The sequence below is a fragment of the Terrapene carolina genome, unplaced genomic scaffold (genome assembly GCF_002925995.2).
Source record: "Terrapene carolina triunguis isolate 2854851 unplaced genomic scaffold, T_m_triunguis-2.0 Scaffold238, whole genome shotgun sequence".
Lineage (NCBI taxonomy): Eukaryota > Metazoa > Chordata > Testudines > Emydidae > Terrapene > Terrapene triunguis.
The window spans coordinates 6,933,151-6,947,857 of record NW_020664589.1 but is presented as its reverse complement, the minus strand read 5'-3'; the positions used below and the strand labels follow the sequence as shown (position 1 = coordinate 6,947,857).

The window sequence follows — 14,707 nt, the reverse complement described above, 5'->3', positions numbered from 1 at the left end:
GGAATGGGCCACATCCACCCTGATTGAATTGGCCTTGTTAGCACTGACCCCCCACTTGGTAAGGCAACTCCCATCTTTTCATGTGCTGTATATTTATACCTGCCTATTGTATTTTTCACTCCATGCATCTGATGAAGTGGGTTATAGCCCACGAAAGCTTATGCCCAAATAAATTTGTTAGTCTCTAAGGTGCCACAAGGACTCCTTGTTGTTTTTTCTTCCGTATTTGTGCACATTAAACTCCACTCACTTAGAAGTCCTGGGTAGGGAGAAGAATACAAAGGGTATGTGGTACAACAAAAGAGGTGTATGTACTGGAAGCATTTGCACAAGGCAACTTGTGAAGAGCAAAACAGCTTTTAGGAATGGTAAAGTCACTCAAGTTAAAAGCTGCAAAGAAAATGGGCCTGTGCATGTAACATTTCTTATTAGAATATGGAGGAAGTCGCAAACCTAGCTAAGCCAGCCAAGGTAAGAGCAGAGTGTGTTTTGGTTTATTTTTGTTGTTGTTTGATCGCAGCCGAATAATGTATGGATTAGTTAAGATCTACCTCTTGATCATGTTCAACTAAATCTTTTAAATATTTGATTTTAGGGACAGGAGAACTACTCCTCTCCCCTTACGGCTATAATGTAACTAGTTTCAGGTGGCGATTATGATCCTGCCCAGTGAATTTAAACAGTGGATCCCATGCTTGGCTTTCCAAGAGAAAAGGTAGCGATTATAGATAACAGCCACTCCCTATTGAGAGTAGATGTTTACTGCAAAAGTTAGGTCTTCTTCAAAAGACTGAATTAAGGAAGTGTGAAGGATTTCCCTTTCGCCACTGAAAGCCAAACAGATCCTGTTCTTCCAGAAATATTGAAAATGATTTGTCAGTTTATATTTATAATGTGACAAGCAGTGAAACCTCTCTTGGACATCATTACTAGAGGTACTTCAATGAGAATGTTTAGTGAAAAGGAATCTGTAGCAATATTAAATCAGTACATGATACAATAAGTGCTCTTATTCCTTATCAAACACCTCTGAGCAGACCTGGACACAATGGGGTTCTCACAGTAATCCAATATTCAACAGGAAAATATTAATGTTTTAGAAGTTTCAAGTAATCCTCAGTATCCCTGTAAGAGGGCCTTCGAATAATACTTAGCTGAATTATGATGCAGTGTACAGTTGGGAAGACTAGCACAGCACTTTAGGGACTTGTCTCTATCTATAAGAAGCTAGGACTAGTACCCAAGATGAGTCATAACCTATAGTTCTCTGCTCTAACCTCTAAAACATGCATTCTTCTTCAATTTGAAAGCTCTGGCCATTATTACATTAATCAACCTCTGTTTAAAGTTTGGTTTGAAGGGATCTGTGTAGTGCTCATGGAGGCAGCCAATCTATTAAAAGGGAGAGTGCACAAGGCTATCTGTGAAAGGTTTTTAACTCACTTTTTCAGGCTCAGCTATGTTTCATTTGGTAGATTCACCTAAAGTGCAGGTTGAAAAAAGTATCTTGGCAATAAGTTCTAGCACATAAGTGTGAACTGACCCATAGCTAGGGTGACCATATTTCCCTATGCTGAATATGGGACACTTGGTAAAATTACTTGTATTCAAGCAAGTTCAAGGGCAATCATCAGAATTATGCAGTGCAAATGTTCAAATTAACATCAAGGTGACTGAGCCCGTTAAAAAGAAATACTGCATAGTTGGATTCTTTTTATTTACCTTCTTATCTTTAAGGCTTTAGGGCTCACAAGGGGAGAGGTGACACACACACTCCCAATACACCTTTCTCGGACAGGGGTGTGTGACCAACCGACCAACCTGACCCTTCCTGCCTGGCTAGGGTGACCAGATGTCCCAATAAGAATTCACACAGACCATGAGGTTAATTGTTCAGTTTCTTTCTTTAGCACAATATTACAATTCTCCTTTAGATGAGGTCACCTTTGAATGGGAAAATCCTGGCAGATGAAGCATATGGATTATCAGCCATTGCAGAAAGTACATAAAGTGGATCATAGGATGGTCAAGAAATCAAATCTAAGTGCTTGTCTATATATGGAAGTTTGGCATTTCTATACCAGTATAACTAGAGTGATATAACAACACTGGTACATTTTCCCCTGTTGACAAGCCTTAAGATTTTACTTGCTATCAGTTCTTAACACACTGATTCTAGAAATAAGCCACTGTTTGCCTGCATATTATAAGTGGATTCTCTCTCAAAAGAACTGGTCAGAATAATATACAGGTTGGCACCTAAATCAGAAGTTACAAGAGCCTTTATCATAATTCAGGACCCACTAGTGGAATTAGAAACCAAAACCATATATAATGAAGGAAAGATTTATTTGACTTGCATTTAATGCCACATCCAAAACAGATATAAAAGTTTTAGCTGGGGGAATGAGGGGGAGGGAGAGCAAGAACAGATGAATCTTTACACATCAGGAAATAAAGGGGTGGGGGGGAGCCACAGGCACAAGGTTACATTCTTTAGTGTCAGGTGTGGCAGAGGAATGTCCCATTGAAAAGGGTTAAGGGAAAGCAGAATTTCACATCCTCTCTCCTTTGCCATGAATGTGTGGGTCATGCTCATCTTCAAAGCCATTCTGAACTCTGATATTTTGAAGCAGGTTTTTCCTCTTCTTTAATTTCATATATTTGTGATTTAAAAAAAAGTATTTGCCTAACAGACCTGTTTAGAGCATGTCTGTACTGCATTTAAACACCAATGGCTGGCCATTGTCTGCTGACTCACGCTTGCAGCACTCAGGCTATGGGGCTATTTAATTGGGTTGTAGACATTCGGGCTTAGCCTCCAGCCCAGGCTCTGGGACTCTTCCAGCCCCATAGCCTGAGCCCGAGTCAGCTGACATGGGCCAGCTGTGGGTGTTTAATTGCCGTGTAGACATACTTTAGTCCAGGAGGTCTCAAACTTCATTGCATCGCGACCCCCTTCTGACAACAAAAATTACTACATGACCTCAGGAGGGGGAACCGAACCCTGAGCCCTACCGCCCAGGGCTGAAGCTGAAGCCCAAGCCCTGCCACCCAGCGCAGTGGGGCTTGGGCTTTGGCCCCAAGCCCCAGCAAATCTAACACCAGCCCTAGTGATCCCATTAAAATGGGGTCGTGACCCCCAGTTTGAGAATCACTGCTCTAGTCTATTCTCTAAATTTATTAAAATAGTGCATGGGCACATTAGCCACTTAGTGAAGCTCATCACAACAACTCCCACTTCAGATTAACTGAGGTCAAAGTTCAGTTTAAGAAGGAAATATAATCATGCATGTTTGGAGTGCTGAGTTTAAGCATCAGGTTTTTATTTTTATAATGCCCAAGTCATGTTTTTAAAAAAATTCCCTCAAGGCTAAAACCTGGTACATTTTAGCCCAGATTGATGTATTTAAGAGATGTTATAACCCCTTGAAAATAAGGGTTTGTTATAAAAAATGCTAACACCACCTATCTCTAGAGCGGGGGTGGGCAAACTTTTTGGCCCAAGGGCCACATCTAGGTATGGAAATTGTATGGTGGGCCATGAATGCTCATGAAATTGGGGATTGGGGTGCGGGAGTGGGTGAGGGCTCCTGCTGGAGGTGCGGGCTCTGGGGAGCAGGAAGGTGGGACCGAGGGGTTCAGAGGACAGGAGGGGGGATCAGGGCTGGGGCGCTGGAGGAGGTCAAGGGTTCAGGCTCCAGGGGGTGCTTACTTCAAGCAGCTCCCAGAAGCAGCAGCATGTCCCACCTCTGGCTCCTACGCGGAGGCCAGGCCAGGCGGATCTGCACGCAGCCCTGTCCGCAGGCGCTGCCCCTGCAGCTCCAGTGGCCCCGTTTGCTGGCCAATAGGAGCTGTGGGGGTGGCTCTTGGGGCGGGGGCAGCATGCGGAGCGGAGCCGCGTAGAGCAAGCCCCCGTCCCTGCTCCCTGGCAGAGCTCGAGGGCCGGATTAAAACATCTGAAGGGCTGGATGTGGCCCCCCAGCCATAGTTTGCCCACCCCTGCTCTAGAGTCTAACCAAATATGTCTCACTTGCTATTAATACTAAAGTATCTTTTGCTCTAAATACAAAGTGCTAGGAAATATTTTCTGTTAGATCTCTCACTGAGCTGGAGGGTAGAAGGTTGTTTATTCATAATCCTCACGCCCACCTCCCCTTCACAAAACTGAATCCCTTAGAAACTCTCCATACAGGCATGTAGTAAGGTGGGTGCTTCATCTGTTGGACTTTCACACACACACAGCATATGGTGAAATTTCACAATCACAAAAGAATGTACTAGTGCAAAGTAGATTCTATGGCAACTAGCTCAGTTGTGCATTTACAAATAGAGCCCTGTGCCACTCCAAAAAATATTTGAAATATAAAAACAGACAGGTCCTGATAAGGTCTTGCAACTTGAGAAGTGATACAAATCACATTATCTTTCTTTTGGGCCCAAATCAGCACTGCATTGAGGTCAATAAGAGCAGCCCTGAATCCCTTCAGAGGTTTATATCCAAAGCAGCATACCATTTTTATCTACCGACTGTAGATCAGTGCTGGTTACTCCTGGAAGAATATCTCCTTTGGATTTAACTATTTTGAACAATATTCTTGAGGCTATAATCCCCTCATAGGTTGCATCAGGTTTGTTTTGTTCTGGGGGACTTTTTGGTGGGGGGGATGGAATGGGGTTGTGTTTTGTTTTTTAAAGATCTACCTCCCCTATTAGAGCAAGAGGCAGATCATATCAGTAGGCCCAGACTTTGTTGTGTGCATGGAACAGGTCAGTATTTGGGGGGGGAAGATGGAGGGGTGCGGGAGAGAAGAGAAGAGAAACAAAAATAAATACTATTACATCCAGTTGCATTACCAGCCACAATCACCCTTGAAGAGGAATTCTTTGCCTTCATCAAAAGGACAGCGCATCAGATTATGAGTAGGGGAGTAAAGTGATCATTTCCTACCCCCCACCTTCTCTTGACTGATTAGGAATTAACTTTTCCTAGCTCAAGAAGGACTGTACAAGTATAGGGTGATGCTTTATAAAAAACAACAACCTCCCCCCCCCCACCAATTTTAGTCTCTCCCGTGAGGATTTGAAAGTCAGAGCTAATATTCTTACCCATGTGCCAGATGGGTTGCTTCTGATCCACTCATCTTCATTCAGGTAAAGACACTCAAAGCAGCAAATACACAGACAACAAAAACTCTAAAAACCTAAAGTGAATAGCATCAATTCTTTAGAATTTCAATTATTCTTCCTTATTCTATTTGTCTTCACATTCATTAGCATCTTTTCAACTACTACAAAGCTGCTGGAGTTCATCTTTCATCCAAAATAGCAATGCAAGGGCACAAAATGGTGTAACAAAATTTTTTTGGTCAAAGTAACTTGCTTTCAGAATTCAACCTACATTTTAATTCTGATCAATATGGGTATGAAAGGCTGCCAGCATCCTCTGTTTCTTTTCTAAAAGTTGTTTGGCTCCTACCAGCATGCTTGGAAGAGCTTTCCTGGGGTCAATTGCCATCTCTCAAATCAACAGCCCTTGTTTCATTAAGCCTAAGGTATGCCTTCACTAATGTCCACAGCTGTGCTGCTGTATTGTAGATGGCTTCCTACATTTGTGTTGATGCAGTTAGTGCACCTCTCTGAGAGATGCGGCTAGAATTCTTCTGTTGATCTAGCTACCATCTATAGTGTGGGTTAGCTTGACCTCACTACGTTGCACTGGGCACAACATTTTTCACAGCCTGAGAGATGTAGCTAGGTCAGTCTAATTTTTAGATGCAGACCAGGCCTCACTAAGATTTGTTGCTTCTCACTTTCTCATGCCTAAACAATTGTCTTTGTATATTATGTTTGTCAGGTCTTTGAGGCACACCGTTTTTCTTTCTTGCACTTGTGGAGTATCATGATCATAATGCTACATGAGTATTACACTTGGCTTTTTGCAAGAGTCTGAGAACACCATATCTCCTCATTTCATATCCTCTCTCATACTCTCTTCTGCTTATTTTCTGTCTGCTTTTACTATTAGAAACTGTGTCACAGATGTCTTTGCAGAAATCCTCTGACTATAGCCCAGGAAATAGAGAGGACTGGAATAATTCACAACTTTCTCAGTTCACTCACTCCAACTTCTATAAGATCTTTGTATTCTCATCATTTGCAAAACACAGCCAGACAAGGCTCATGAAGCTCCTGAACTAAAAGGAGCCAACCTTTCCCTGGAGCAGAACTGGAAAAGCAGATCATTGTAAAAGCTGAACCCTATTTGCATCAATACTCTTGTTATGGTGTCTGCTTTTCCACTCTTGGATATGTCCTCTCTTTGAGGCCACTATCTTTGACTTGAACTAAACCTTGGCAAACCAAGAGATGTGTGGTAGCCTCCTGAGACTTCACTTGTGGCTTTATAGTAGGAGGTGACAGCATATTGAGAGCATCATCTGCAACCCTTCTCAGCGAGAACCTCAAATCCAAGTTACCTGAATGCTGCTATACTAATGTCCAACCCCCTGCATCACCAGCAGGAGCCACATTTTAACCTCAATCATAAGGCTTCTGACAGTTAATGGTCAACAATTTCACTCCAGCAGGAGAGCACTTCTGAATGTCTGTCTTTATAACAAGTGTATATATACATTCCATAGAGAACTGTAAAAAACACTACATTGGTTAATGTGGTGAAACTAGAGATTTAAGAGCTTCCCTCCAGCAGCTTCATCCAGAATCCCAGCTCTTTAAATAACTGCACCATGTAATACCATCTGCATTTCATATCTAAACTCCCACTCTGCTCCCACAGCAGTAAGTGCCATCTTACACATCCTTCCTCCACCTGTGTATTTCATACTCTGTGATACCCGTCCAGTGAGAGAGACTATTATTGGCTAATTCTGAAATACAGCAAGGCACTCTGATGTATATTGGAGGAAGTATTTATGCATGCATAATCAGGATACAAGTCCAACCCCTTCCTACAACCACCATTCTCAGTCTGCCTATTATAGGCTGCAATGGTATCTCAACGAGAACCCCAGTGAAAGGGTCTAGCTTACAAAAGCAACAACACATAGGGATGAAGGACAAACTCCCTTCCAGCGTCTGTCATTACAAAATCTGCATTTTACTTCCATTCTTTAGTCTTCAGTGCTTTACAGAAGCATTTTTCCTCCCCACAGGAAACAATTATTTCTCTTCCTCTCCATCATATCTGAAAGTAGCATTGTATACCATAAAATGTATAAGTTAAAATCAGCAGTAATGTCCACAGAGACATGGCAGAGAAGTCACTTTTAAAAATACCTTCTCAATCGAAGAGGAGGTAAGAGCCAAGGCGAGAATCTGTCACCATTTTACCTACCCACCCACTCCCTGCAAGTATCAGGGATCTGCTTCCAGAGAACACATAGTGGAGGGAAGGTGCTTGTCTGCTGTCCCTTGCAATGCAGGAGGGTAGGATCTTGGGCCCAGGCAGTTTATGTCACAACTAAAAGAAATTTTTTAAAAAATAGAAGAGGTGGTATAGACAAGAGGAAGTTCAAATCATAAGCCTGTGAGTGGTCCTGGAGCTATTCCAGCCAACACTACTGGCTATAAAATGTAGTAATTCTTGGCAGATCCAGTGATGCCAGGGGATGAATTAGTTTTGTTGCCACTGATCACCACAACAGGTGGTGTAGCTACCTCTTAGAAAAAGGTCTCTTAAGAAAATGGATTTTCTCCCCTAATTGAATATTAGTTGAGCTCCTCCAGGGGTCCATTTTCACTGGACAGTGTCCCATTCATCTCTGGGGTCGTCTCACTACCCAAATATCCCAGGAGGATCTTACTGCGCCGCCGTGACAGCTGCAGAATGTCTTCTGCCAGCAACTGCACTGTTGTGTATCTCACATTGTCCAGGTCAAACATGTCCTTCAAATATTGCACTATCTGGTGCTGCAAAAAGAGGGGGAATGTTTATAGTAAGGAAATGTGCCCCCACCATACCCGAAGTCAAGCAGAGACATGTCAGTTGCCTGGCCCTAAGAGAGTATATTCCATATAGGATTCTGCAAGTTTCCCCATCAGACACACAAACGGTCTATTTCAGACGGTACCAACTCTCTTGCTAAAGCAACCCTGCCAGTTTCCTGTGAGGTAGGAAATTTTGTTTTAGGAGACAAAGCCTGACATCCCTTGAAGAAAACGGGGGAGGGAGGGAGCACAGAGCAGGGTCCCTGGAGTCAGGAATGTGATTGCACTCTGTGGTACTATCTCATGGCAAATGTGTTGTAATCTTAAAATTTAAGAAAAAAGTTCCACGTTAGGCAGAGTCAAATAAGAATCTAGAAAGAACAGAGACATTTAGAATTTAAGATCAAATATGGGTCCCACATGATGTTAAGCTTCTGGCTGACCTCTGGGTTGATAAGAAATACATTAAAATGGAATATATACATGGGTATCCTGAATCTATTCTGAAGTTACAGATTTTGTCCAGTGTCTCATTTTGCATGTTCTTACAGGAGTAGCATAGTTAGTAGCAAGTTCTAATAAGAATTCTTATAAATCTTATCATGCAGGCTGCTGATTTAAAAAAAGCAAAGACTTAAACCAGATTGTACTAAGCCAAGTTCTTTAGTATTACTCCAATAGAGGCCCTTCAATGAATACATGGTCAGATTAGAGCCAGAAGATGGAACAAATCTATAAAGAAGGTAGGTACAGAAGGCCAGCTTACCTTGAAGAAACCACAGACCTCAGACAGCTGCTGTTTGGGCCCCAGAAAACCAAAGGCTAGAACAGGACTGACGTGCTCCGATACGGAGTAGAAATGAGAGATAAAGCCATCTGGTACCTGTCATGGGAAAGAAATCCAAATCTCATCTTTGCTCTTAGAGAGAATTTACAAGCTAATCCACTTTACATTATGCATCCTCATCTGATAATTGAAATGCATATGTCCAGAGCATGACAAGGCAGCGCTGTGTTACCATGTACTGTTAAAACAGCTGCCACAGTCCACCCCAGAAAGGGCTGCATTTAAGAGGTTGAAGTTGGGAAGAGAAGCTACAAAAGAGACTTATTTAGCCACCCCTCTTGCAAAGTTAGACACCCATCATTCAGATACTTTCAGATCTTACAGGACTTCTATATCTTGCTGTTTTTAAACTGCCCTTCGATGGAGAAAGAAGTACAAGACAACTGAGGCCAGCTATCAGGCAACCTTCATGGTCCTGAAATCGCTCAAGATCTCTAATTTTCCATTTAACACAAGAAATTGGATGAAGTAATTTAAGTCCCCCGTGGTCTGAATGATTTTTAGTACTACAGCAGGGACCTGGAGAGGCTTCCACATGACAGCACCAGTACTTAATAGTTACCTAGAGCAGTACACTTTCAAAGCATTTTACAAATGTTAGTTAAGCCTTGCATCACCCCTGTGAGGCAGGCTTTATCCTCATTTACTGACTGATTATGGCATTGTATTTAAATGACTTCACAGAAACCAGGGAGTGAGTGACAGAACTGGATTAGATTAGAACTCATGAGATCCTGACTCTCAGTCTCCTACGCACATCTGTGATGACAGGGCACGTTTGGAAAGCAGCCCAGAGTTAGTGAAAAGGGGAAATACAGTGGGCAAAATCTAATCAGCCAACCAGCTAGCAATGCTGCCAGCAGGGTTGCAGGTAAGTGGTCTTAGTCCATCACTTCACCAAAAAAGAAACAGCCCACATAAAAGGGAAACCACTATTACCTTGGAGTCTGTGGCCATTACTATAGTACTGTAGGCAGTGAATATGGAATATTGAGATTTGCTTTTAAATAAGCAAGATTGGAAACTAGAATCATAGGAACTTCAGTAAGAGTGCCTTGGTATCTGGGAGGTCCCTTCAGCAAACGTGTTAGTGGACTCCTGCGGTTTCAGATATGGGTCATAGGACAATTTAGTCTGTTCTTGTAAAAATTTCATCTAGATTCATGCTTCACCAGGGTCCAGATCACATCTTGGTGACAACCAGGTGCCTTGTGTTCCTTCCTTCCCCCCTCAGCATCTCCCCCCGCCATCTCTCTCACACATTCACCCACAACACCTTATTTTTATGTTTTACTTACCATTAGAAGCCTCCTCTTTGCTTTCAGAACTGACCAGCAGGCAGTTGCTAGGGCCTGCAATTAAAAAACCCAACATCATTTAATGGTGTGAGCCTTTCCAGAGAACAGGATGCAACTTACCAATATATTGCCATCACTAAGGCCTGGAGCATTACTTGTTCCCACCATTCTGCAGCCCTTTACTGGGTGGCAGATAGGGTCCCTGCTAAATTCCAAAGTTAAACTTACGTAAACTGAAAGCATGTTTGGTCACTTCAAATCCAGACCAGACCAGACACAGTGCTTATGAATACCCCTAATACCATCCAGTGAAGGAGGCCCCCAGCTACTCCAGAATGCAGATCATAAACAGAATTTTAGTCCATCACTTCACCAGCAATGAAACAGCCCATGTAAAAGGGAAAACACTATTAACTTGTGATGTCTGTGGTCATTGCTACTGTATAGTATTGTAGGCAGTTAATATGGAATATTGTGATTTGCTTTTAAATAAGCAAGATTGGAAACCAGAATCATAGGAACTTCAGTAAGAATGCCATGGTTTCTAAACAGATATGCTTTTTTGGGCTCCCTGCAGATTAGACAGTCTAAGGTATGCAGGACAGCTAGATCTAAGAAAATGCATTAAGATTCAGGGTTCACTTTGATAGGGTCTCCAATGGAGAAAGACCTGAAAAGCAGTAGACACTGAGCCACCACCCTTCCAGTTGCAAAGTACAGGAAAGTGTTATTTCCTTAACAACTAGGAAGGTGATGTCTGAGTGTCTGCAGTCTACACACATTATTCTTTAACATAATGTTATTACAGAGAATAACTGATAAAGGAATGAACCTGCTAGAGCCAACACAGATTCCCTTTAATTACTCAGATCTATCAAGAGACTGGCCAAGTCATGTGTTAGCTAGAGGGACAGAAAAATAAGATTGTTCCTTTAAGAGACTTCTGTGTAATCAGAAAGCCTGATTCTCTTTTTTTGTCCTTATAATAATGAAATAGTCATTTGGAACAAGGACCACCATTTAACACACCGTCTCCTTGAAGCTGTCTGAGAGCCAGCGGTTGCGCAGGACGGCTAGAACAGAGGAGGGAGGGTTCTCTAGGTCCTCAAAAGCATCCATGAGAATGAAGTCCAGCACAATATCAAAGAAATTCATGCACACCACCTGCCAGAGAACAGACGAGTCACAGACAAGAGCTTATAGAAAGGAACTCAGACCATTTCTCAGATGGTCCCTCTTTGGATTCTGAATTCTTTAGTTACAAAAAGGGCCAAATTGACCAGTGGTGTAAGTGGGCACAACTCCACTGATTTCAGTTCAATGGTTTGAAGTTTAAGCCAGCAAGCGTTTGCCCTACTAGTCTTGTGTTAAGGATAAGCAGATTCAAAACCAATTGAAACCAAATTCAGCTACAAGCTTTACAACTGTAGTACTGTCACTCAGGAGAAACAGGTTCAGAAAGAATTCATGAGTCAGATTTTTGTTGTTGTATTAAGCTATATTGAAGGCAGCTACAGCCCTGGATAGGTATTTTCCCTAACCACTGTGTTACAGGCCTAACTACAAAGCCATTTGCAGAGAAAGTTAGAATATTGGGTACTTTTAGTTACCACAGTTTAACTTCCCGGTGTTAAGAGCTGGAGTTTCCCCTCCCATAAACTACTGCAAAATAGTTGTAAGTTAACTGCAGTAGCTTTGGGGTCCAGTGACCCCAAGTGGTGAGTACCAACGTATTTAATTTAGAATTCCTGTTCACTGTTGGATCCTTCCAGTACATTGTTTCAGGCTTTCATTTCTGCTCTATCTTTCTAGAGAGAGTTCCTCTACAAACCCCTCGTCCTTCCAGCTCCCGCTGAGTGGTTGGCCAGGTGTCTTGCTTCAGTGCGTAATGTAGCATCTCCTCATAGCTTGCCAGAAAACCTTTGGGGTTCTTCATGAGAACAGAGAAATGAGACAATGGGAACAATTAGAATCAGTATACAGTTTCAGGTTACTATTAAGCATTTCTCTAGCCTGTTGATCTGAATATGTCAAAACGATTTACACATAAGCAAGAACTTGCCTAATTTTTTGGCCAACGATCCTTTGAGGAAAGAGAAGGACTTTATTTCTGGAAGGTGTGGTGGCCACAAGACCACCACCACTTGAAGGTTGTATGTTGTACGCACTTGGATACTATGACAAAAGCTATATAAGTACCTACACAGACATCCTTATAGGTGACTAATTGATTCCAGTAAGAAGCTACCATTCATACATTAGCAAGGCAGCATAGTCTTACTGCTCTAGAGCTTAGTTTAATGAATAAAAGCCACGTTAAAGATTCCCATTCATTGACCTCTGCAGAACAGATGCACTGAACAGAGTCCCTGATTCCCCTTCCCCCTCCCAATGGGCGTCAGCTGGGAGCCCCCTGAAACACCTTCCCACTAATGAACCACATCATCAGTGATGGTGGCTTTGGAGAGGAGGTTGCATACAGAGCTTCTCCCAGGAAGAACCAGTGAAGAGAGGGCAAACATGGGAACTGTTTTTTCCCTTTCAAGTGAGTGATCACAGTAAGGACAGGGGGAGGGGGAAAATCACACGGATTAGCTAGAAATTGGGATTGAGTAATTGTGTCTATGAAGTGCACCTTTGCTCATCCAAGGTGCAACTGAGTTATCTCCCACTCACATGCCCTCCTACCTTCTCAGCCTTTGTCATTAGTCCTGTCACCATCTGCTTTCCAACCTCTCCAAAAAACAACTGGTTGCTCTCATCCTGCAGAAGGGCCTATAAAGAGACCAAAGAATCTTTCACTAATTAGGTAAACATAAGTCCTTATTCCACGATGGTGGAGATAGGAGACAACAGGAGGGTTCTTACACTAGTGAAACAAGCAAACGTGGATCTCACGTTTTCCTTGGCCTGAAAGCAGACATGAATTTAAATAGTGGAATCTATTCAGCCCAAGGCAATGAGCTCTGTGAAGTCTGTGCTCCTAGTGAATCTAATGTCTTCGAGTCACTCAGCAACCCCTCATGTCAACAACTGATTATTCGGAGATGTCCTAAAGAAAAAGTATCTAGTCCTCCCTGGCTGGAAAGAGGATCATCACAGTGCTAAGGCTTAAAAAGGTGAGGTGCATAAAAGCAAAACAAAAGGCCACAGGGTGAAGATGAAGTAAAAGACTTCCCTCCTGTAGGAAATAGGCATAGAATGCTGGAAAAGTCTGGGAGTGGCAAGAAGAAAAAAAAAGTATGTGAGCTCTTGCACTATGATGATGCAAGGATCTGGGAGGTACATAGTCACCTTCAGCCTAAAGATATTATTCTGGGGACTGGATGGCTGAGGGTAGAAAGCCTTTCACTCCTAGGTCACAGGTGGTACAACTCCAGGCCAATTACCATCAGAGGCTGTCAAGCAGCCTGGGTGAAGCAAGTCTGGTAGTCTCCAGACAGTTCCCAAATAGCCAAGAACTTTATTATAAGAACTGCTATATGTAAACCTGGTGTCTGTCTTGGCTACAAAGCCACATCTTGAATGGGCACAGAGCCTGATTTATCTTCTCACTCCTAGAGTAAGGGTTGAAACACATTTTGGGGAAGGTGTGGGATAAGGGAAGTTTGCTCTGCTGCTTTCTGTGATTTACTTGTTCTGTAGAATTGGAGGACTTCAGTGTCTAGGACAGGCTTGACAGACCCTTTTAATTCACAAGGACAGATACCGGAAGTGACATGTATTCTAACAGTCAGGAAGCCTCTCAAGTGCAGATGCAACAGAGTTCTGATAGCTAGAAAATTCCTACCTGGAAGGCCTGCCTGACACAGTGGAGCTTTGCCAGGAAATCCTGATCATGGTAGCAGCCTAGAAGCTCTGTCCTAGGAGAGGAAAGCAGGATCTTACAAACTCCAGTAACAAAACAAGTCTGAAGAGGCAGAGACCAAGTTCCTAATTTGGGCTCCTAATTCCCTTAGGCTCCTTTGAAAATCTCACTGGGCACTAACTGAAACCACTAGCTCCTTTCATGTAAGCCACTGAGCCACTTTCAGATAGTCATTTTGATCATTACATTCCATGGCTAGATTTGAGCCAACAACCCAGAGGTGAAAGGTGCTGTAGCTCACTGCCCCAGGAAACTAGTAATCTTAGAGTGTTTCTCACAATATGAGGATGTTTCCAGCCTAAATCAAGTTAAACAAACCCAAGCAGCATCTGAAGTCTTGGGCTAGTTAAAACCCCCTTGGAATTTCCAAGCCAGCAGAGAAGGTGCTAAAAAACTTCTCTCTCAAAATGGTATTCTAACCCCAGTGCCAAGCCCCTACTAAGTAACCTGAGTTCATACCTCTAGCCAAAGGAGTCTTGTCATATGGACTGAAGACTCCTTTTAGCACCTCACCTTAGTGTTCTGCATGAAACGCTCCCTTCTTTCACCAACTGTAGAGCTTCTTCGTATGCAGCTGCTGGCTTGCAAAGCTGAAAAGGTATTTTCCCAATCTGGAGGGAGTCAATGAGCTGCAGAGAAAGCAGAAGAGGTCAGAAGAAAATTTTTGTTATATCTGTGCAAATCCTGGACTTCAGAAACAAGAGATTAGAGTCCATCAGTTTGAGAAGGCATTGGTATGCGCCA

The 14,707-nt window shown here is 42.7% G+C and overlaps 1 protein-coding gene across 2 annotated transcripts in view; it reads right to left on the bottom strand.

Annotated features, from left to right (window-relative positions):
• Positions 1-3,606: 3,606 nt before the first annotated feature.
• MIGA2 (mitoguardin 2) overlaps positions 3,607-14,707 on the bottom strand; it is a 30,303-nt gene continuing 19,202 nt past the window's right edge. For both annotated transcript variants that reach the window (XM_024192999.2, XM_024193000.2), the window contains exons 9-16: positions 14,477-14,592; positions 13,886-13,958; positions 12,784-12,870; positions 11,927-12,025; positions 11,125-11,259; positions 10,096-10,149; positions 8,717-8,833; positions 3,607-7,932 (exon numbers count right to left, since the gene is read on the bottom strand). In XM_024192999.2, coding sequence (XP_024048767.1) covers positions 7,732-7,932; positions 8,717-8,833; positions 10,096-10,149; positions 11,125-11,259; positions 11,927-12,025; positions 12,784-12,870; positions 13,886-13,958; positions 14,477-14,592 — 882 coding nt within the window. In that variant the 3' untranslated portion in view covers positions 3,607-7,731. The remainder of the gene's footprint in view (positions 7,933-8,716; positions 8,834-10,095; positions 10,150-11,124; positions 11,260-11,926; positions 12,026-12,783; positions 12,871-13,885; positions 13,959-14,476; positions 14,593-14,707) is intronic.